Source organism: Miniopterus natalensis, chromosome 1, assembly GCF_054644295.1.
Source record: "Miniopterus natalensis isolate mMinNat1 chromosome 1, mMinNat1.hap1, whole genome shotgun sequence".
Taxonomy (NCBI): domain Eukaryota; kingdom Metazoa; phylum Chordata; class Mammalia; order Chiroptera; family Miniopteridae; genus Miniopterus; species Miniopterus natalensis.
The window spans coordinates 32,704,483-32,727,119 of NC_142081.1; the positions used below are offsets into that span (position 1 = coordinate 32,704,483).

Here is a 22,637-nt window from a genome sequence, read left to right on the forward strand (position 1 = left end):
AACTTAAAAATTAGCTGCTACATTTGGTCAAACATTTAATTAACTCACCCCTAATGTGATGGCTGGGACTGCTTCTCTTTGGTGAGGCCTTGGCAGGGCCAGATGTTCCCCACTCCTGTCCTAGAGGATCATCATACTGAATCTCTGCCTAGTCACCAGTTAAATGCCTGCTGCCTAGCTTAGGGTACTTTGCTAAACATTTATACAATCAAGGTGTCCAAATGGCTCCATTAATATTAACATAAGTTAAATGATAAGCTTTCCTTGAGTTTAAGAGAGATCAAATAACTAAAGGGGAGAAATTTTTTTATTCTTTCAAAAGGAAGGCTTTTACTACTGATTATCTATTGATTAAGCTAGACTAACAAGTTAAAGTCCTGGTCAGGCAGTTAGTTATTCTGTTTCCTTTGTTACTTGGAATCATTTTGAACGCAGAACATTATGCCATGATAATGCCTTGCAGAAAATGAGTTTATAATGAGTAGGATTGACCTTAATTAAAAAATCTTATTTCAAATCCTAAATTTATATGCAATATCCTTTCAAACTATCATAACTCCCTCAAGGAGTTAGCAGCCTTTTCTAAGCTTTTCCTTAGGAGACTCATTAAAAAATAGAAACCAAGATATAACTTAATTGAATACTAATCTTTAATGTATATTTTTCATAACGCTTCTAATTCTGTTCTGTGAAAAGAAACTTGACATGGATTAAGTTTTGAGGATCTTGATATTTCATCTTTTCTTGGATGGCCACTTAAAGTCCAACTTGACAATGAACTGCTTTGAAAACAGAACGAGACATATAATTGTCAAGACAGGTAAAGAATAAAGAGCATGACTAGATGGTTCCTGAGGAAACCAAGACAATAATAAGAGTGAGAGTGGCACATTTAAAGAAAATATGCTACATGAGTTTTCACTTGAATGTACTCATTAATGAACTTAATAATAACAAAACATGAAAAAAGCAGCATTATACCTAAATTTATCTTTAAAAATTTGGCTACACAAGTTAAGTGAACACAAAACACTCTGCTCACCTTCTGAAGACATACCATCCCTCTTACTATTCTCATTGACACCCTAAAGCAAATTGTCACTGTGGCAGATTAATAAGCTTACCTGAAAAGTAACTCTAGAACAGAGATAAACACCTTACATAGAATTAGGCAGGTTCTTTATTAAGTCAAACAGTTCTGATTAAGAACAGTTTACTATTTAAACAATTTTCCTTTGTTTTTCTTGGCTGTTTTTTCAAGAGATTTACAGTTGTTTCTAACGTGGTCTCTGGTATTCTGTAACAACACAATGCACTAGGAGTTTAGTATTCAGGTTCGGAAGAGCACACAGTTTCTTATCTTGTACATCATTCGCAATCCATCAGGAGTGGCTGCCTGCAGCTCTGCACTGAAGAAGAGCCTGGGACTGTGTGCAGGAAGCTCAATGCAGAAAGAGGACACTGCTTGATTAGCCACGTCTGCCACAGGCGCAGGAAGGAACATGTATGGCAGGGTGACCCAGGACTAATATAAAATAAGCCTAAAATGAATCACTACTGGTTTATGCTCTGAATCATATTTGAGTAAAATCAAAGGGTAACAAAGTTGGAGACATTAGTCTTTAAAATGCTTTTTCCCCACAAATTATTTCAGACTAAAAACAACAAACAAGCATTTTTATAATTAAATCGTTTAATGATTTCTCATAGGTTAGATGCATACACCTTAAAAATAAAAGACTCTGATTTAATTTAGGCTATGTTACTATTATATAAAGTCTATTTAAACATGAGATAATTACAGTAATAATGATCCATATGTTACTGGAGCAGGAGCTTTAGAATTCCAGATGTAATAGTCAGAAGAAATTAGTTTCCGGTCTGAAAAATGAAAAAAATGATAAGACTATATTATATTAACAAAAATTCAGTTAAGAAATTGATATTTTAAAATTGTGGAACACAATTATTTCAAGGAAGGCAATACTTGAAAATATTCTTTTTAATTTGACGTTTTCAAGGCATTATTATAACTATTACCACTTTAAAATTATGAATTCATTAATATATTTAAGGAACCCACCATTTATGCCAAATCGACCAATTTTTCCCCCTCACATTTCCCCTAAATCTTTTTTCTTATGGACCATTACTTCAAGCACAAAAACAGTAAAATTTTTTTTATTGGTTTCCCTTTTGTAACCTCTTTACCAAGGTCCTGATTTTGACCTTGCAATTATTCTCTACCCATTCAAAGTTTCAGAGATAGAAATAAATACCCAACTTTCTAGCAATGTTGTTTAAAAGACTGCTTAGGTGGTTTCTTAGAGTTCAGATCAAATCTAAGTTTTTAGCTTTAGTAGCTTTGCAGCTTTGGACAAATGACAGCCCTCTTTGAAGTTTTCTGATATGTAAAAATGAAGACAATGCTCATTTGGAGCTGGATACATGTAAAGTCTTATTTTCACATACATCAATAAATATCTAATTCTGCCTTTTCTACCTTTCCTTTTCATGCCCTTCTTCATAGTAAAAGGATATAGGGATATATTACCTTAACTTTTTATTTATTTTTTTCAAATTTGGGAACTTAGTAACATTGAGAGGTAACATTGCCCTTCACAAGTAATTGCTTAGAACACTGTAGTTCTGAGTTCTATAATTCTTTTGAAACTATCAGTAAGAAGTCCTGTCCTATCTTTCCTATTTTAAGGACCCTAATCCTTAACTTAAAAAAATACTTATCTAGCTCAGCCAGGCATGGCTCAGCAGTTGAGCATCGACCTAGGATCCGGAGATCGCGGTTCGATTCCTGGTCAGGGCACATGCCTGGGTTGCGGACTCGATCCCCAGCTGGGGGTGTGCAGGAGGCAGCTGATCAATGACAACTGTCTCATCATTGATATTTCTACCTCTCTTTCTCCCTTTCCCTTCCTCTCTCTGAAATCAATAAATGATATATTTTAAAAAATACATTTACCTAAATATAACAGCTTTATTCTCCTTAATATATAAGGCAAAAGGTATCTGCTTATGTTTAGAGAACTCTACCTCATTCTAGCTATTTTTCTGTTCTATGCCACATATGTGTATTTGATTTGAATTAAATAATTTTGGATTCACTTATAAATTGCTTTTTGTCTCCCTATATTTTCATATATACTATATACATATTTCTTTTTACAGCTAACTCACTCACCAAAGGCAGGAAACCTTCTTCCTATTGCCCTCCAATTCATAAAACAGAGAGTGTATTAAATAATGTTCATTGACTACAATGTTTGCTAGAAATATTTAAAATTTTAAATAATCATATCTAACATTTATAGAATCCATGCTACATGCTAAGCATCATGCTAAGTGCTTGGTCAATATAATTTTATTTAAACCTCAAAACAATCCTGAGGTATATAACACTATTATTTCCATTTTACAGATGAGGAAACAAGTTCACTAATTTGCCTAAAATTACACAGATAACAAACTGTCTGAGCTAGACTTAAACCCTTGTCTGTCCAACACCAAAGCCCCTGTGAACAACCCCCAAATATGTGTACATTATAAACAGAGCAAAATAAATCCAACTTTATACTAAAGCCCATCTCTGCCAGTCCTAGCTCATCCAGACAATTTCACAAACAGAAGGCAGAGGGCAGTGTAAAGTATATAAACTGTTATACAGAATAGGATCAGGCCAGAATTTTTATAAATTGGGATTATTCTCCGATCCCTTTCTGTTACATTTTAATTTTACCTTAGGTAATAACTGCATAATATCATTTTAATTCCCTCAAGTTAGTATGAATCTATGACAACTTACATGTACTTATTTTTGGCTTTCCTGATGCAAAAACTTGAACTGAATGCTGATCCGCGTAACATCCAGTAAGTGTGTAATCTAAGATCTTAAAATGAAGCTAGAAAAAGAAGAGAAATGTATCAAACTGAGGTGATTCTTTGGTAAAAATGATTGTCACATTTTCCCCCTTGATGCAATTTTAGGAATTTACTTCACAAAATTTAAGTCACAAATATTAAACCTGAATATTGTGTGTGTGCATATGTACACATATACACACACCGTTTCCCCTTTGCATTAGGGCGGTTTCTTTGGAAGGCTGGCATCATGAAGTCCTTCACATCTACCAGGTGCTTCACTAATATGAACTCTAATCCATACTGCAAGGTATCCCTATTGTATGAATGAGGGAACTGAAGTTCAGAGATGGAAGCAATTAGCATCCCAGCATGTAAATAGCAGAGCTGGCATTAAACTCAGACCTGACTGATTATAAAAGCTGGTGCTCCTTCCCCTATGGTGTCTGCTGTCCTGGATATTCTCATCTATCCCTAAGACTATGTGGTTGTGATAATTCAGGTCATAATTCTTCTACAGGCAGAAACATATACAGCTCCTACCAAAACACAAGAATGCAATTACTAAAAGAGAAACACCTACCAGTTTATTCTGGTGTTTAGAAGAAATGAGATGCTCTACTTAATTTTCCAAAAAACTAAAATTTAACTTTTACATAACTAAGCTTAGAAATCACCCTTCTCTCGCCTATGAAACCTTTCTAAAATGTAATCCATAGTTCAGAAGAAATGAGATGCTCTACTTAATTTTCCAAAAAACTAAAATTTAACTTTTACATAACTAAGCTTAGAAATCACCCTTCTCTCGCCTATGAAACCTTTCTAAAATGTAATCCATAGTTCCGAGATTTAATTGATAATGTGGTGTCATCAGTATAGCCATTATTATGTTGGACTATATATAATAGAAAGGGCCATTAGTACCTTCTCTGAAAGCATAGCCTTGGGTGCCTGAGTCACAATGATATTCACATTAACTATGAAAGTTCTATATCTTACAGAGCTCCAGTCTCCTTTGGCTGTGGTTCACTTCATCTTGCTGCTAAGAGCTCCTGATTTTACAATATCCTGATATCTACCTTTTCTATACTTTTTTTCTTCCATCTCCCTTCCTTCCCTGCAAATTTCTCCCATTTCCTAACTTTCTGCCTTTGATTACCAAACTAACTGATCACTTGCATAGAATGTAATTTTCAGATCTTTGCAACTTTTTTCCTGTTGCAACTCAAATTATCTCAATAGTAAAGGGTTTTTGTTTGCTTGTTAAGTATAATTCTGGATGCTGAAAGTTATGACAAGGTTGATTTCTAAAAAACTACATATTATAAAAATAAGTCTATTCACTGAACACAAATATGTAGTACATGCTTTCGATTAAACTGTAACTGGTTAGGTGATAGAAATGAAAGGTCAAATCCCTACCTTTGAAAGACATACAGTGTAGTAATATGCCACATTTTTTCTGAAACATATCTGAAAGCAAGAATTTTTATCATAATCCTTGAAACAAAGCTTGTGTACACAGTTGAAACCAAGAGAGAAGAAATGAACATCGTGAGTGTACTTCTAACGTCACAACCATCTCCCCTAGTGCATTTATATATAGACTTCAGTCTCTCTTCCTTGATACCATACTATTTAGGTTTTCCTGCTACGTTTTTTATCACCTCTTCGATTTCCTTCATTGGTTTTTCCGAATCTTCCTTATTTTCTCTTATCTTTTTCTGATCTTATTTCCATTGCCTCAACTATTTCTTCTCCATGGATAACTCCTAAACCCTACACAGAGCTGAGTTCTCTCTTGAGAATCAAGCTCCAAGTTTTTAGCTACTTAGCGGACACTTATACTGGGATATGCTGCTATTACAAGCAACATACATGATATGAAGCCTACTCCCTCTCAGCTTTCTCCACATGGGTATTTTCTTCTGAGTACTATATTGATCCATTCATAAAAATTTATGTGGTAGGCACTGGACTAGATGTTGGTAGTAAAACAATGAATGAATGAGACTCACCTGGTCTCCGCTCTCTTGGAGTTTCAAGTCTGGTTTAAGTTACATACCTTTTTAATAACACCATCTGTGACTTTTCCTGTCTCTATATTTAATTAGTGACCAATGCTTTACCTTTGTTAGAACTCCTATACAGTCTCCTCCTTTTATTCTCTTCCTTCCTCTTTTTGTGACACTACAGAAGCTCAGCATCATTAACTTATTACCTTACATCTGGGATACTAATAGAGCTGAAGAATATTTTATTTGCCTATAGTTATTATGACAATTTCTAACAAAGGAATAAAAGTTAGATTCAAACCCTCTACAATCCAGACCTAAACCATTTATCCAGCCTTATGTGTTACTATTGTTCCTGGTACTGGTTCTGAAGCATGCTTTGTTATCCTTCATTCCTCTGATTATGTTATCTCTTTAACCTAAACAAATGTTAGTCAATCTTCATGGCGTCATATTCAAGCTTATCTGAGCCTCAGAGTTTTGCTTAAATTCCATTTCTATTCCAGCACTTTCCTTGAGCACTTTGATCAGAAGTGATCAATCTTTCCTTGAAACACCAAAAGCAGTTAGCATGGATCAACTGCTGACATGGATCACTGAAAAAAAATCCCTAGGGGAACAGGACTACACCTTACATTTTTGGTATACAAATCTCAAATGTGATAACTATAGCTGGGCAGAACTAGACTGAGTTGAAGTGTTAGGTCATACTTACCTGTTCCACCTTAAATATTTTAAAGTACTAAGTGAAGTAAAAAGTAACTAACACTAAACAAAAAGAATCTCACAAAAAACAAAACAGAACAGCATAGACAAAAACCCAAGAGTTTTAAAAAATGGCTAGAAAACATTAAAAATCAATTAGATATATGCAATTTAGCAACAAAGGAAAGGTTTCTAATGTGGTGAGCCATACAAATATATTTACCTTTAAATATGCTGTACCCCCAATGCAAATGTGATCAAATGGCTGCTTCTCATGGCTTTTTCCTCCAAAAGTTATAGTTCCAGAAAGACTAATTTCCATTGATTTTGGGAACTTCTGTCCTAAAAACAAAAATATACCAATCAAATATCCTAAATTAAACAGATTCTATAGCAAATGAATGAAAAATAATGAATAAACAAAAGCTGGCTCACCAATAGTCCAGATCAATAAGCTTTTCTCTCGAAATACTTCGAGCTGGCCAAAACTAATTTTGTATTCCACATGTGTGATTGGACCTCTTTAAAAAAGGACACAATACAAAAAAAAATGATTACAGATATAACATCTTTACAGAATCTAAGTCAAATCTTGCTACTGTTACTTGATACAAGGAAAGCATAGAAACACTTCTATATTCAAGTTTGCAGAGTAGAATAGAACAAATAATACATCTCAAAAAAACTCCAGAAACACAATGAACACATTTGGTGATGATATGCATTTCATTGTTAATTCTAAAGACAACTATAAAATCATATAAAACATATATTAATAGTCACATGGATTGATATAACATTAAAACTATAATTTTACTATACATTTAGATACCCTTTGAAAAGAACTATGTTGTAGAGATGAGTTCAAAAGTAGAAGTGATGAGGAAGTACAATTGACCCGTGAATAACACAGGTCCCTACAGTTTGCACCCATGCTGTCCAAGGGTCAACCTTTTCAGTCCATGGTTGGGAAGCCACAGGTGTGGAGGGCTGATTATAGTTAAGTTTTTGAGGAGTCAAAAGCTATATGTGGATTTTCTACTGTGCAGGGGTAAGTGTCCTAACCCTTGCTTGTTCCACTGTAACGATTGACTTAATTCACCATATAGTTGCTAGTTGGGCTTGACTTGTATGTAGAGTACAGAGAAACTGCTAGAAATAAAGCCAGGAGTAAGATAATTCCTGAGAAAGCTACACTGGCTTAAGTTTATATTAGCAAGTTTAACAAGAAAAATAAAGATACATTTAAAAGATAAAGAGATTATTTTATGATTATGTTTTAGTTTAGAATCAGCACTCATTTGAATAACATTAAAAAAATCTTAAAAAGAAGGGAAAAAACAAAGACAGGTAATTTATTGTAGGGCAGTGGAAACGTACTAAGGCAGGCAACAATCATGTTATTTTATTCCTACCTATTGTAAAACGGTATATGAGCTTCACAGAATTCAAAATTATTTTTTACACTTTCATGAAGTTTTAAATTAACTGTTATTTTTAGGTGTACTTCCTCCTCTTTCACTTGATAAAAGCCCAAAATTGGTGGGACAGGAACCTGGAAACAAACACAAACAAACTTTGATAAAATTTCAGGTTAATGGGTCTAAAATATTAATGGTGATTGAGAAAAAGTCTTGCAGTAAGATACTCATTATGTATAGATGTGTCTTTAATGACTAATGGATTACTCCAGTTGTCTGGATAACAGATGATGCAACTACATTCATTTTAAGGGCAAAGATTCTTCCATCTCTTTCTATATTCAGAGATGAGAAAGGTGGCTTACAAAGGTGTGCAACACATTCTTACATTCATTTTCCTACTCTTGCTCGTCCAGGTTCCCCCCTTCCAGGTTCTCTATAACCTGCGATATAGGACAGGCACCGACACCTTGCTCATAGTTCCTGTTGTCCCATTTGTATATTGTGACTCCCTTGGCGCCCCCACACCAAGCTTAGCAGTAGTTTACTAAATCGGTTTTCGATAATTGATTGAAAGGGAGACAATCTGTAGGCTAGGGTGAGCTAATTACTATTTCTGTTACATATGAAGTAAGAAATAGGAAGGACCTACTTTTACAGTATACATCCTGGGGCTGGAGGACACATACAAGCAGAGGAAAGGCAGTTGGAAGAAGAGACTGAGAACCAGAGATGAGTCAGAGTACAGAGTGATTTTTAATTTTTATTTCCTGATTCTAGTTCAGTATGGCCTGAGTCAATTTCCTATCCTTGAATGACAATGAAATTGCCTCTTGCATTCTCGAAGCAAATTCCCTTTACTTAGGCTAGCTTGAGTAGGTTTTTCTAAATGCCTGTTTCACAATTACAACAAGAAACAAATGGTACAGTAAAAAAGATGTTGGGTTTTGGAGCCTGGAAAATTTGGGTTCAAATCTAGGCTCTGCTACTTATCAGTTATATGACATTGTACAAGTCATTGAGCTTCTTCTCTGAGACTCTCCTCATCTGTAAAATAGGACTAATAATACCTATCTTAAGGGTTTTAAAAGTACTAGAGAAAACACATGTGAAGTGCCTAGAACAATGTTATACACAGCAGCTATTCAATAAGCAATAAATGGCCATTAATAATATTACATTATTTGTAACCACAGTTGCCTAGGATTAGAGGTATTTTCACATGATTATGGTTCAAACCTTGACTAAATCATACCAGGAGCTTCCTTATGAACACAAGCTCCTTATTAGGGAACATTAAAAAAACAACCACCCATGACTTTAAAATCATTCAGTGCTGTTATAGACACCAGAGAGAAGAGGCATCCTATTCAAAGAACTGAATCTTCATCTTCATTGATCAATTACTGTCTGGTAAATAACTCATGAAAAGTTTTCCAAAGTCTCAACTTTTCCAAGGTTGTTTACCTGGGAAGTGTAGTAACATAAGTTGAATGATTCTAAAGGTGGAGTGAATGGAAATTTGTAAGGTCCGCTAAATGCAGAATCATCCACTGTATCAATGCTACTAGAAGTCAGAATGGCAGAGTCAAGAGAAGTCACACAAGGATGAACTAGAATATCCTGAAGTGGAGATCCATTGGTGGGGAGACTCAAGCTGATGGTAACATTTGGCATGATTCCTTCTAAATCACACTGCAATACAAAAGGGAACATATTACAAAGATCTTGGAAGTGTATGTCTGGGTGAGGCTTTTCTGAATTTATCTGAGTCATTTTCCACAATTTAACTCACTTTTCTCTCAAGGCATTTTGTTCTTTTTGCTTTCTGCATTCTTAATAGTTCTATCATGCTCTCAGACACCCAAACCAGAGACCAGGAGAGTCTTCCTGGAGCCTTCTGCTTATATTTACAACCCTCTAAATGCTATTTTAAATCCACTGACTTCTCTCCATTCCTGTTGCAAACACATTGGTACAGAACCTTACAATTTTTGTCATAGTCCTCTAAATGTATTTAGATTTGTTTTCCTCTAATCAATCTACCCTCCATCAGTGCCAAGTTATTTTAATGAAACATAATTCTAATCATATTGTATTCATGCTCAAAACCTTTCAGCAGTTTCCTCTCAGTTTTGTATTACTTTTAAAGCCTTTCATTGTTTTGCTCCCATCTACCACTTTAATCATTTTCTGCCCTGCAACTAATACTGCAGACCCACTGGATTCTTGAATTTTCCTGAATAAACTATAATGTCTTATACCTCCATGCTTTTTATGTGCTACTCCCTCCAGCTACAATCTTCTTTTCTCTTTGTAACCTCAGCTCAGGTGATGCTTTGTGTGAGAACTTATATCCTGTATTGTCACCTCAACAGTCAACCTCTGCAATGTAGAGAAGTCTAGGATCTTTTCCTATGTGGTCTGGGTTAGTTTGCCAATGAGAGGTAATGAGAAGCTTGGAAGGTAGAAAGGAAAGGAAGTCAGTATTCTAGGAAGGTCATGGGTCAGATATGACAGCTTCACAGACCTCTATTTTTCTTCATATCTCTAGTGTCTAGCACATTGCTATGCTCAAGAGACATTCAAAAAAATATCTGCTGAATGGATATCATTTTCTAATTATGCAGCCTACCTTTGTTTTCCATTCTGATATGAAATGTTTCACCTTTTTATGTTTTATCTACTTCTTTACATACATGTAAATTCAAGAATATATGTGCTATGAAATGTAAGCACTTAGAGAGCATGCAGGCATATAAACAGTACCATGTGTAATGTCTTATAAAGCTCTTTTGGTGACAGTTACAATAATATCAATCACATTTGAAAATAAAAATGCCAAATAATCTTACTAAAGAACTTAAAAATATTTTAGTGTTTCAACTTCTAGGCCATCTCCCACTTGACTCTCTATACGCGAACAAGGAAGAACAAAAAAAGTTTTGTTTTTTGACAGATATTTATAAAGATAATAAAATAAGCAAATATTAACAGCAGATACTATTACAATTTTAAAATATTCAGTTTATACTTATTAAATTAGATTCTAACATTCTTACGGGGATGAGAAAACTAATACAATTACTAAGGAATGCAAAATAACTTTACCAAATTTGACATGAATCTAACACCTAACTACTGCTGTTTAAGATAAAAATCAACAATGTCATATAACTATGTAAACTAAAGTTAGTCAATTTTACTTTTCTCCATAGATGTTAAATAGTATGATAAAACAAGTACCAGAGAAAAATCTCACCTTGCAAGTGACAGCTCCAACTACTTGCCATGTATCTGCTATATCCTGTTTATCATATTGCATAGATTTTACCTTTTCTGTGATAGAAATAGAAACTTGTGGTTTTCCTTTGTATGTTCCAACTTTCCAGGCTGGCTGCTTTTGTGGGTGAGTCACAGAAGCAAAATTAATACTGTCCAATGAATTCTGTAAGTTAGCATCTAACAAAGTTCCAAATGGGCAAGCCTGAAGAAGCAAGTCAGGCAATTGGCTCAATTTTGTATTTAGCTCAGAGTCATTTTTTTGACTTGAGTAAAGAAAATTCTGTATCCCAAAAAGAAGTTCAAAACCTTGTGAAATTGCACTAATGCTAATTAATGGTGGACGAGAGGATAAAGTTTGTTCAACTAGTGGAACACAAGCGTATACTATGCCATTCTTCAGAAAAGCAACAACTGGCCAGAGTTCTTCACCTCCTACTTTAAGTCCGTAGACGGACGTTTTGTTGATGTGAGAACAGCTATCACGGCCTTCCACGAAGTCCTTATCGTCATCCAATAATCTAAGTTCGAAGAGTAGTGATTTAAGAAAGGGACCATCTTCGGGAATAGGCACATAACTTGCTCCATTGAAGACTTTGGCTCTTTTTTCAACAGTTGGATATCGTCTTTAGTATGGAAACAAAAACAATACGAATAATTCTTCCAGGTGAAATAAAAATGGAAGCATTAAAAAACAAAAAACAAACTGAAAAATGAAGGCAAATAGTAGTAACAAAATACTCAATAATAAACAAATACATACACACCCACAAAAACCACAACCAAAAAAATATTATATGTTAAGCTCTGGCTGTAGTAACTAACTGTTGCATCCTTGGTATATTATCTCAAATGATAAAGTATCATTATCTTTTATTAAAAATAATTCAATTTAGCTAATTTTTTTAAACAAGTATAGCACATGAATCTAATATGAAACCTCAGTCTCTTCACCAGATTCCCACTTGGCAGGCAAGGAGTGTATACCTGGAAACATTTTAGGCATCTATAGGAACTTTTTTTCTGATTCTATCTTAGTAGAGTAGGATCAAAAGAAGTGGTTCAATTCAACCCTCTACAATTTTGCATTCACTAGTTGAGATGATACAGTTATAAAAGGAATGTTCTATTCGACTTAACTTACAGTGAATAACAGGTATCCGAGTTTCTTGCCAACCCTACAAAAAATCTATGAGCATTTTAGTAATAATGGTTTATCTCTCTGGCCCTGGAAGATAGTATGGGGTAAGAAAAAGAATAGAATCTGAATAATCTTTTATGATTTACATGCTCTAGGCTGGATGGTAAATTACTAATTCACCCCTTTTTTGGGAGAATCAAAAAAGAGGTGCTTTTGTTCATTTACAGAAATGTTACATATTATTTTCTTAGTTCAAAAAATATATGCTTTCCCTATTCCTTCCCTCTTCACTCCACAGTCCAAAACAAAGTCAAACTGGCTATTAGTGTCTGTGTAAATCACCTAACTTTCGCAAGCCTTTTTTCTTATTTGTAAAATAAAGGGGTGGCTAAAGGACATACTAGTAATTCTCGTCAAGGATCAAGAACACACCTGGCCAAAATAACTTTTTTTCACTAATTCTACTAATAAAATACTGATGTTTACTAATATTGTGTAAAAAGAAATATAAGAGCCCAGTCGGCTTGGCTCAGTGGTTGAGCATCTGCTATGACCTAGGTTGCAGGCTTGATCCCCAGCAGGGGGCGTGGAGGCAGCTGATCAAAGACTCTCTCATCACTGATGTTTCTCTCTCTCTCCCTCTCCCTTCTGCTGCAATCAATAAAAATATATTTAAAAAAAGAAAAATAAGAATGTATTCAAAGTAATCAGTGCATTAGCGAACCTCATTCACTTATACTCTGACGCATTTTCTTGGTAGAGAAGGGGAAAAAATTAGTACTCCAGAAATGGAGTAGTGGGTAACTGCCATTTCTTTCTCTGAGTCTCTGGATAAGAATAGTTTTGAACTTTAGACTAAACTCTAGTACAATGTCTTATCCTCTTGTTACCTAAAGGATAATTAAAGTTCTTCTTAAGTACAAGAATCTAATGACTGAATGTAAACATAAGTTAATCTGGGATCTTTTACTATGCTTCAATGTGTGCTCAATAAATATTTTTGTTGGATGACTCAACCTGTCATTTCAGATTTATTCTAGGCTTTATCTAAAATAGGACTTACACCTTAAATGGCCCTACAACTATGAGGTACAATACCAACCTCAGCCAGACTTAACGTGATACTATTACCAATGTCTATTCAGGCAGCAAACTTCTAAAATAAAACCTAAACCAAGGTTTTTTGTGTGTGTGTTTTTGTGAGGGGAAAAAGTAGTGAGATACAGGAGAGATCATTTGCCTTTTTAAATCTTAAATGATGGCCATTATCTCTCGGCACATATGTGGGTAATATGTCAGTGCATATCTGTTTAGCCCTACCACCAACCCCAAGAAGTCAGAAAACTGAAAATAATAAAACTTAACAAGTCCATTCAACGATACAGATTAATAAGTGACAAATAAATTATCTGAACCCAAAATGATACAGATTAATAAATGACAAATGAATTATTTGAACCCAACTTGCCGCTTCCATAGAGATGTTGAAGTGCTCACCCAAACATATCAAAATTTTTCTTCTGAAATATTCTGAGCACAGTGGGAAAAAATTCTGAAAACAAGAATGACTTCTTCAAGGAGCTTATTTTTCTAAGCAGGAAAATAAATCTTACCTCTATGAGATATTCGGATAAGCTACAAAGCCACAGATGTGAATACAGTATAGCATTGGTACAATAACAGAAAAATAAAATAATAGAACTGAGACAAATGGTTATATGGGAAACATAATTAACTATCAATAGCCCCACAAATCAATGAAGAAAATTGTATTGCTTGGAAGATGATGTTGGAAAACTAGCCAGCAGTACAGTGAAAAACAAAATGGGATTCCTATATCAACACCATATCCAAAGATGGGCTATGGATAGATTAAAGATTTACCTTATAACAAATAAAATGATAAAGTTAAGAGAAGATAATGTAGGAAGGTATCCTTGGGAAACAAGGGCAGGGAAAGACTTCAGCAAATCTCCCAAAGCACTAACTACTTTGTTTGCAATAAACTTAGTGATTTCTGTTTAATCAAGGGCAACATCAAGTTAATTGGCAATGATAAATCAAGAGAAAATATCTGTAACAGCTAAAAAATGACACAGGACTAATATCAAGAATATACAACAAACTCCTGCACATTAACAGAGAAAAACCCCCCAGCAAGTCTCAAAGAAAAAAATGAACAAAGGATATATATAGGCAAGTCACAGAAGAGGAAAGCCAAAAAGGGCTAACAATCATTGCTATAGGGAGAAAGTAAAATGAAAATACAATACTATCCTGGCAAAAACTGGAGTGTTAAGAAAGACATAGGAACCCTCACTCACTGTTGGTGAGAGTGTAGACTGGAGAAAGTATTAGGAAGAGCCAATCATTTGGCAATATTTAGTCAAAATGAGCATAGATATGCCCCAGGCACCTTTTGAGGCTTTCTACTGCAGCACTGTTCTGCTGGCAGAGTTGGAGGGAACCAGGATACATTATTGGGGAAGAGGCTAGGTAAAGGGTGGAGGGTATAAACCATGAGTACTACAGAGCAAGGAGAAGTAATGACCTAGATCTGCATTGTCCAATATAGTAGCCACTAGCCATATGTGACTCTTTAAACTTTTAAACAAAATTTAATCTCTCAGTTACAGTGGTCATATTTCAAAAGCTCCATGGGGTTAGTGGGTACAATATTAGCACAGATTTAGAACATTTTCCATGTCCATCATTGCAGAAAATTCTATTGAACCAGTGCTGCCCTAGATGAATTCACAATAACATGGAAGTTTCTTTAAAATAATGTTGAGAAATCTGACAAATGTAAGAAACAGGAATGAAGACTACAGAACAATTATGTAACTTGAAAATGCATATACAAACACGCAAATACATGGACAGCAACAAAGATATAGGTTACCTGTGAGGCAGGGAGAATGGCAGAAATAAAGATACCCAAAGGAATATATAAGTAAAACGAGGAGTACTTTGGATAAGACCAGTGAGGCTGATAAACCACACTAAAGAATATTATTAACCTCCATACTTGAGGTACAACAAGAAATGTAAGTCAGGTATCCTGGGAGAAAATGCTAAACATCAACTCTGATGCCCTAGTAACAAAAACTGTTTAGGTGGCAAAGCGGAAATTTTTCATGCTCACATTGCCAAGCACTCTTCATTTAAAATTATGCTCATCTTTATTCTGCTTCAATCTCAACTCATAGCTACTACTTCACTACAGAGCTTTCCTCAGTGAAGAATGAATCTATTGGCAATACATGTCAACAGCCACTGAGAATAAAAGGTGAAATAAATGACTCAATCGCTACCCACATTTTATATAGCACTCTTCACAGAGCTATTTTGATAAAATGTGGCAAATTCTAAAAATGAAACCAGGTAAGCTTACACCAGCTAAGAAAAAGCAATTTATTTTTCGTAGTTTTTCAATTTTCTTCAACAATCAGGAACGTTAAAGTAAACCACCTGAAAATTTCTAGGAATGAAACATAAGGTGAAAATAACAGTCTGATATTGCTCAGCAAGGATTTTTCAAAAGAATAAGTTAAAATGTCATTGACTGATTATTAATGAAAGAAGTTTTTAAAAATGTGTAGTGCTCAAGTTTCCTTCCTTTCATCATCTCCGTATCAATACTAAGCAGGTGGAGGTAACTTTTAAGATACAGTACTAAACAACACTGTATTAGAAAACACATATTTAATCTGTGCCAGGCACCAGCTCAAACTATGCTGCATGATCCATTCCTCCGAGTGATCATCCCTGAGGAGTCAGACTTGCATTTACCTGGAGAATCTGACGGTGCCACAAAGTGGAGTTCCCGGTTGGTGGCCTATGAGCCACACTGCTCGCTGAGCCATGATGCGCCGCTAGACTAGAGCATCAGTTCACCTCTAAGGCCTCCACCGAGGAAGAGCGCAGACCGGCTTTCTCAGCTGACTTATCAAAAGCCCCGAAGCCCACTCATCAGAGGCACCTTCTGCCCCCACCAACAAACTGGTCGGGCTCAGCATAGAAGCTAGCTCCTTCAGACGAAGTAACTAAAACCTTTGAGTCCGTGCGGGCCAGCACAGGCCACACAAAGTTGTGTGAATCCGCACCCAAAATCTCGAGCACTTACTACTCCACAGCATCCCTAGGACTTGCTTCCTCTAAACTCCACTTCCGGGATGGTGGCCCGCAAGGATCAAGGTTCTTCACCAGCCGAGAGACGAGCCTCTGCGCGGTTAGCCGGTTGTAGGCTTCGCTAGTCGGCCCCGCCCGGCTGCTGAGCCGGCGCGCGCAGCTCCACTTCCGGCGTCGAGGCGGTGACAATGGGAGCGGCGCGGGCGGCGCCGGGAGGCAGCTGACAGGCGTCTGCGGCTTCGCTTCATGGCCGCTCTCCCGCTCCGCCTGGGCTCGGTGGGGGAGTCGGGGAGCCCGCGGGGTCCGAGAGCCGGAGCTGGCGAGCGGAGCGGGGACCTGTGAGCGGCGCCGCTAAGGCGCAGCATGTGAAGAGGAGACGGCGTCCAGCGCGAGGCGAGCCTCTCAGCCGGCCGGGATGGCTACGACGGCCGAGCTCTTCGAGGTGGGTCCCATCGACTCCTCAGGGAGTGGCAGGCCCGGGGTGCGGGCAGCTCGGTGGGCGGGCTGAGGAGCGGGTGTTCGCCAGCGGCCCGGGCCAGCCCTCGGAAGGAAGGTGCGAAAGCGGAGGGGTGGGGTGGCGGCTCGGGAGTGGGCGCGGGCGGAGCGTGCAATGGGGGAGGGGTGGCTAGAGGGCCGGGGTGGGGAGGTCGGCGGGCGAGGGAGCCCGGCGTCCTGGGGCTGGAAGGAGGGCGCCTAGGAGGCTGGGGTGTTGGGGGTTGTATTCGGGATGAGTGGTGGGAAGGGCCGGCTCGGGCGCGGAAAGGGGGGGTCCGGAGCCCCAGGTTGGACGAGCCCCATCGTGTCGCTTGGACCCTCGTGGAATTTTCTCGGGGCCACCTGAGATCGGTTCCATGGGGGGGCTCCTGGTTGGTTGTGATCATTCCTTTAGTAAGTAGAAGTGGCACTCACCTGCTAGCCAGGTCACCCTTACGTTGGAAAGGCCGAAGTATTTTTTTTTTAGAACAATAAAGGCCTATTTAGCCCTTTAGACTGAATAGAGGCAGAATTAAAATGAACATTTGTATGCGAGTCTCAGGAAATCGGTGTGTATTATAAAACCACCTAACTGCTAGCTAGAGAATCCTTTACGCCAGAGACAGTGAGCATTCAGATGTGTTTCCTTGAGAAAGTTTTCGGTCTCTAAAACTTGAAATTTAATTTAGTGAAATCCAATGTGAGAAGCTGTGATGTTTGAGATAATAGAAAAGGAAAATTCTAATGGGACCACAACACAATGAAACATAAAGGATCTCTTTTTGTAAAAGGAATGAAAACAAGTGAAGAAAGAGGAAGCAAAGACCCTTTTTGTGTGTGCTTGTGTTTCGTATTGAGTAACAAAGTAAGCAGTAATTGAGAAGACAGCAGTTGACAATAGAGAATTTCTCTGTGAGTGAAAATTGGGTACTTTTTCTGCTTAAGATTCAGCAGTTTTTTGGCTTAAAGTGTAAATGCCACAGTTTTTATAACAACTGGGAACTTTTCGCATTTGTTACTGTGACTATATTTCAGGTTTCTACCAGTATTTGGATAGATAATGCTTTTAGTGAGAGACATAACGTGCCATTGTTATAATAAATTGTAATAAAGTAGTAAATTGTGAGTGAAGGATTTATAGTTACAAGAAAGAATTTGAAAATACTAATTACATTTCCCCTGATTTAAGTATTGAGAGATATAGTACCTTAACTTCTCTAATTCCGTCTATTTATTGATTGACACAGGAGCAGGGAGACGTTCTTTCTGCTAAAAGCTTTTACTGTGTGTTGCTGGGGAAGATACGAAAGTAGTTCTGTAGTTCTTTGTTTTATTTTTTTACATCTTGTAAAGGTAGGAAACTATGAAGTTGACATCTATAATTTACGTAATGAAATACTTGACCAGCTAGCTTTTAATAGAAAACTGATTTTGTCATACGGTTCATAAGGCATTAGTCTTTGAGTTGAATACTGCTTGACATTCCCAATTGTGTTGCAGACCATATTATGTCCACTTTTCTTTAATTGTTTGACTACATGATTCCACATAACTTATTTGAAAGTGTATTTGATTTCTACTTCGGTTGAGAGGAAGGGGGGGAGGAGGTAGAGAAATATATATTTCGCTTTCTAGGGTCTCACCATTTAGTAAAGTAGTTAAGTCAAATTAGGGTTTAACTTAACTCAGTGACTCCAGTTATGTGATAGCTAGTAATATTCATTTACTGATAGAGCAGCAATTTTTAACTGATATGCTGCAAGAATTTTTAAAACGTGCAACACCTGACTATTTAGTCAGGGACACTGACCTCTTTTCCCTTGGATTGTCAGATAAAAAAATGACAACAACCAACACAGCAGTAGCTGTCCACTGTGAATGCATCAGAATTATACCTATTTTTTTGTCAGATCAGTAAAAAATATAGCATTTTTTGGTGTGCCACAGAATTTTAGTAAATAGTTTATGTGTGCTATGAGATGAAATAGGTTGAAAATCACTGCTGATACAGTGATGACAGAGACAGACTAGTTCTGTGGCTAGAGGGTTCATAGTGCATTCTTAAACATGCTTATGGATCTTAACTCATGTAACTTACTTTTTCCTGACCATATGTAGCTTCTTGTTTCATCAATATGGAAAGCATTATTACATTAATAGTTACAATTAAATTTTAATAGTACGATTAAGAAATATATTTCTCTTTTTAGCCCTCTAATGGGCTCTACTGTTGAATAAGTTTTCATTCCTAAGTGAAAAGTTGGTCTCTTAGAGGGAGGAGGGGGATTTTAAAAAAACCAAACCTTAGTCATTGCTGCTGTTTCCTGTTGCTACTTCCATAGGATCTAGGTTGTAGCACAAGTCAGGGAGTGTCTTTTTTTCTTGCTTCCTTTTCTTAGTCACAGCTGGGGAATTGTGGGAAGCAGAGGTCAGGCAGGACACAGTCAAGGATATTTAGTTTTTATGTGTCCTGGTTTAATGCACTATTAAGGTAAATTGTGCTTTCATTTTTCCACTTTGAAAGAGAGCAAATCAATACAAAATTATGCTTTGAATACATGAAATTTCATGTGTTAATTCTACTTCTTTTAAAATACTATTATTGGTCTCATGAAACTGCCTCCCCCCTCCTTTATTTTTTTAAATTTATCTTTATTGTTGAAAGTATTATAGATGTCCCCTTTTCCCCCCCATTGATCCCCTCCACCCCGCATCCACCCCATTCCCAGGCCTTCCCCATAACAATGTCTGTGTCCATGGGTTGTGCTTATAAACACGTAAGTTCTTTGATTAATCTCTCCCCACCCACTCCCTCATCCCCACCTTCCCTCTGAGATCCTTCAGTCTGTTCCATGCTTCTATGTCTCTGGATCTGTTTTGTTCATCGGTTTTGTTTATTACATTCCACATATGAGTGAGATCATGTGGTACTTGTCTTTCTCTGACTGGCTTATTTTGCTAAGAATAATACTCTCCACTTCCCTCTATGCTGTCCCAAAGGATAAGTGATCCCTCTTTTTTATAGCTGCATAGTATTCCATGCTGTAAATGTACTACAGCTTTTTTATCCACTCATCTACTGATGTGCACTTGAGAAGAATGTATATTTTGCAGCGTTGGGGTGGAATGTCCTGTAAATGTCAATTAAATCCATCTGATCTAGTTTATCATTTAGGGTCACTGTTTCCTTGTTGATTTTTTGCCTGGAAGACCTATCCAGTGAAATCAATGGGGTGTCATAGTCCCCTAGTATGACTGTCTTGTTGTCAGTCTCTTCCTTAAAGTCCCCTAGAAGTTTTTTTAATAAATTTAGGTGCTTCCATATTGGGTGCATATATGTTTATTAGGGTTATATCCTCTTGTTGGATCGATCCCTTTAGTATTATGTAGTGACCTTTCTTGTCTCTCATTATAGTCTTCATTTTGAAGTCTGTTTTGTCCAATATGAGTATTGCTACCTCAGTTGTTGTTTTTTAATTTTCATTTGCATGGAAAATTTTTTTCCATCTCTTCACTCTCATCCTGTGTAAGTCTTTTATTTTGAGTCTCTTGTAGACAGCATATATTTGGGTCATGTTTTCTTATCTATTCATCCACCCTATGTCTTTTTATTGGAGCATTTGATTCGTTTAGAGTTGTTATTGATAGACATTTATCTATTGCCATTTAATTTTTTTTAAAAAAATATATCTTTATTAATTTCAGAGAGAGGAAAGGAGAAGGAGAGAGAGAGATAGAAACATCAATGATGAGAGAGTCATTGATCGAGCCCGCAACCTGGGCATGTGCCCTGACTGGGAATCGAACCCTGATCACCTGGATCCTAGGTTGATGCTCAACCGCTGAGCCATGCCCGACCGGCACCATTTTATTTTTTTATGCCTATGTTTGTTTCTCTATTTCTCCTTCTAATTACAGCAGCTCCTTTAACATTTCCTGCAATGCTGGCTTGATGGTGATAAGCTCCTTTAGCCTTTTTTTTTGTCTGGGAAGCTCATTATTTCACCATCTATCTTGAATGATAGTATTGCTGATAGAGTAGTCTTGGTTTCAGATCCTTGTTTTGCATTACCTTGAATACTTCATGCCATTCCCTTCTGGCATGTAGAGTTTCTGATGAGAAGTCAGCTGACAGCCTTATGGGAGTTCCTTTGTAGGTAACAGATTTCTTTTCTCTAGCTGCCCTTAATATTCTCTCCTTCTCTTGAATTTTTGGCATTTTAATTATGATGATTTATCTGGGCGGGGACCTCTTTGGATTCTTCTTGCTTGGGACTCTCTGTGCCTCCTGAACTTGTGTGACTTTTTCCTTCACCAGGTTAGGGAAGTTTTCTGCCATTATTTCTTCAATCAGGTTCTCTAACCCTTGCTTGCTTTCGACCTCTCTGGCACTCCTATAATGTGAATATTGTTACCTTTCATGTTGTCGCACAGCTCCCTTAAACTGTCCTCCTGTTTTTTAATTGTTTTATCTTTTTGGTTCTCTGATTGAGTGATTTTTTTCTACCTTGTCTTCTAATTTACTGATCGATCTTCCTCAGCTTCCTCTAATCTGCTGTTCATTCCTTCCAATGTATTCTTTATTTCTGCTATGTCATTCTTAATTTCATTCTTAGTTTCCAAACCTTTTTTCATGCTGTTGGGCATCCTTACAATCAGTATTCTGAACTCTATATATGATAGATTGCTTATCTCCATTTCATTTAGCTCTTTTTCTGGAGACTTCTCTTGTTCTTCTTTCATTTGGGGCTTGTTTTTTTGTTTTTTTTTTGTCTTCCCATTTTGGCTGCCTGTTTGGTTTGTTTCTGTGTATTTAGGCAGATCTGCTAGGGCTCTCAGTCTTTTTGGAGGGCCTCTGGTGCAGGCCAGTGTCAGATGCAGTTTGTAACTGGCCCTGAGTACCCTGTTTGGAGCTATTGACAACCCTAGGCTTGATGTCTCCTTTGCTGGGGCTGGGTGGGGTAGGACAGGACCAAGATGCACACCAAAGTCTGCTTTTCCAAGACCGGGGTCCAGAAGCAGATCAGGCAAAGACTCAAAGCACTCTGAGGACTGCCTGTGCTTGCAGGTTGATTAATCTTATTCTCTTAATGAGCCTCTAGCTGTAGAAACTCCTCTGGGTTCGGTGGGAGGTTTTCCAGAAGGGTGGGGCAGTTGTCCCCTTCCCTCAGGCAAAAACAGCAAATAGTCTGCCTGAGAAAAATGTCCTCTGCATTATGGGGGAATGACTCTGCACAGGAACCAAGAGGGGTGCCCTCTGATCTCAGTCTCTAGAGCCCACAACCCCAGATTCTCCTCACACAGCTCCAGTCCACTCTGCCCTCCCTCTGCTGGAGCCCAAGGTGAGTGCACACAAAACTTTGTGTGTTGGCTTTTTAAGAGGGTGCCTGCATTTCTAGCCGCCTCTCCCTGGCAGACAGAAACCCTGCTGCTTTTCACAGCCAGATGTTATGTGGGCATCTTTCTCAATTCTGGTGCTCTTGGCTGGGAAGCCCAGCCTGGGATTTAGGCCCCAGAGTCCTCTGTGTGAACCCCCCACAGCTGAGATATCCCTCTGGGACCTTCAGCTGCTGCCTGTGGGAGCCCAGCCGG

At 37.4% G+C, this 22,637-nt stretch overlaps 2 protein-coding genes across 2 annotated transcripts in view; one reads left to right on the top strand and one right to left on the bottom strand.

The window, feature by feature from the left end:
* Window positions 1–1,162: 1,162 nt before the first annotated feature.
* On the bottom strand, window positions 1,163–16,654 carry AP5M1 (adaptor related protein complex 5 subunit mu 1). The gene is made up of 8 exons (XM_016198174.2): window positions 16,233–16,654; window positions 11,280–11,925; window positions 9,485–9,712; window positions 8,012–8,151; window positions 7,032–7,117; window positions 6,820–6,938; window positions 3,821–3,917; window positions 1,163–1,881 (listed from the first exon to the last, which is right to left on the bottom strand). Exons 1-8 carry the CDS (start codon window positions 16,304–16,306, stop codon window positions 1,799–1,801), a joined length of 1,473 nt encoding a protein of 490 aa, XP_016053660.2. The 5' UTR covers window positions 16,307–16,654; the 3' UTR covers window positions 1,163–1,798.
* Window positions 16,655–16,876: 222 nt separating this feature from the next.
* Window positions 16,877–22,637, top strand: part of EXOC5 (exocyst complex component 5) — a 42,689-nt gene continuing 36,928 nt past the window's right edge. The window contains exon 1 of the mRNA XM_016198173.2: window positions 16,877–17,013. Coding sequence (XP_016053659.1) covers window positions 16,987–17,013 — 27 coding nt within the window. The 5' untranslated portion in view covers window positions 16,877–16,986. The remainder of the gene's footprint in view (window positions 17,014–22,637) is intronic.

What these genes read in the sequence shown, in the direction of transcription:
- AP5M1 (XM_016198174.2), bottom strand. Translation starts at nt 16,306, where the DNA reads ATGGCTCAGCGAGCAGTGTGGCTCATAGGCCACCAACCGGGAACTCCA. An exon ending in GGCACCGTCAGATTCTCCAG is followed by an intron (nt 11,926 to 16,232) that starts GTAAATGCAAGT and finishes TCCATACTAAAG; the next exon opens with ACGATATCCAACTGTTGAAA. An exon ending in TTGGAGCTGTCACTTGCAAG is followed by an intron (nt 9,713 to 11,279) that starts GTGAGATTTTTC and finishes TTTGTATTGCAG; the next exon opens with TGTGATTTAGAAGGAATCAT.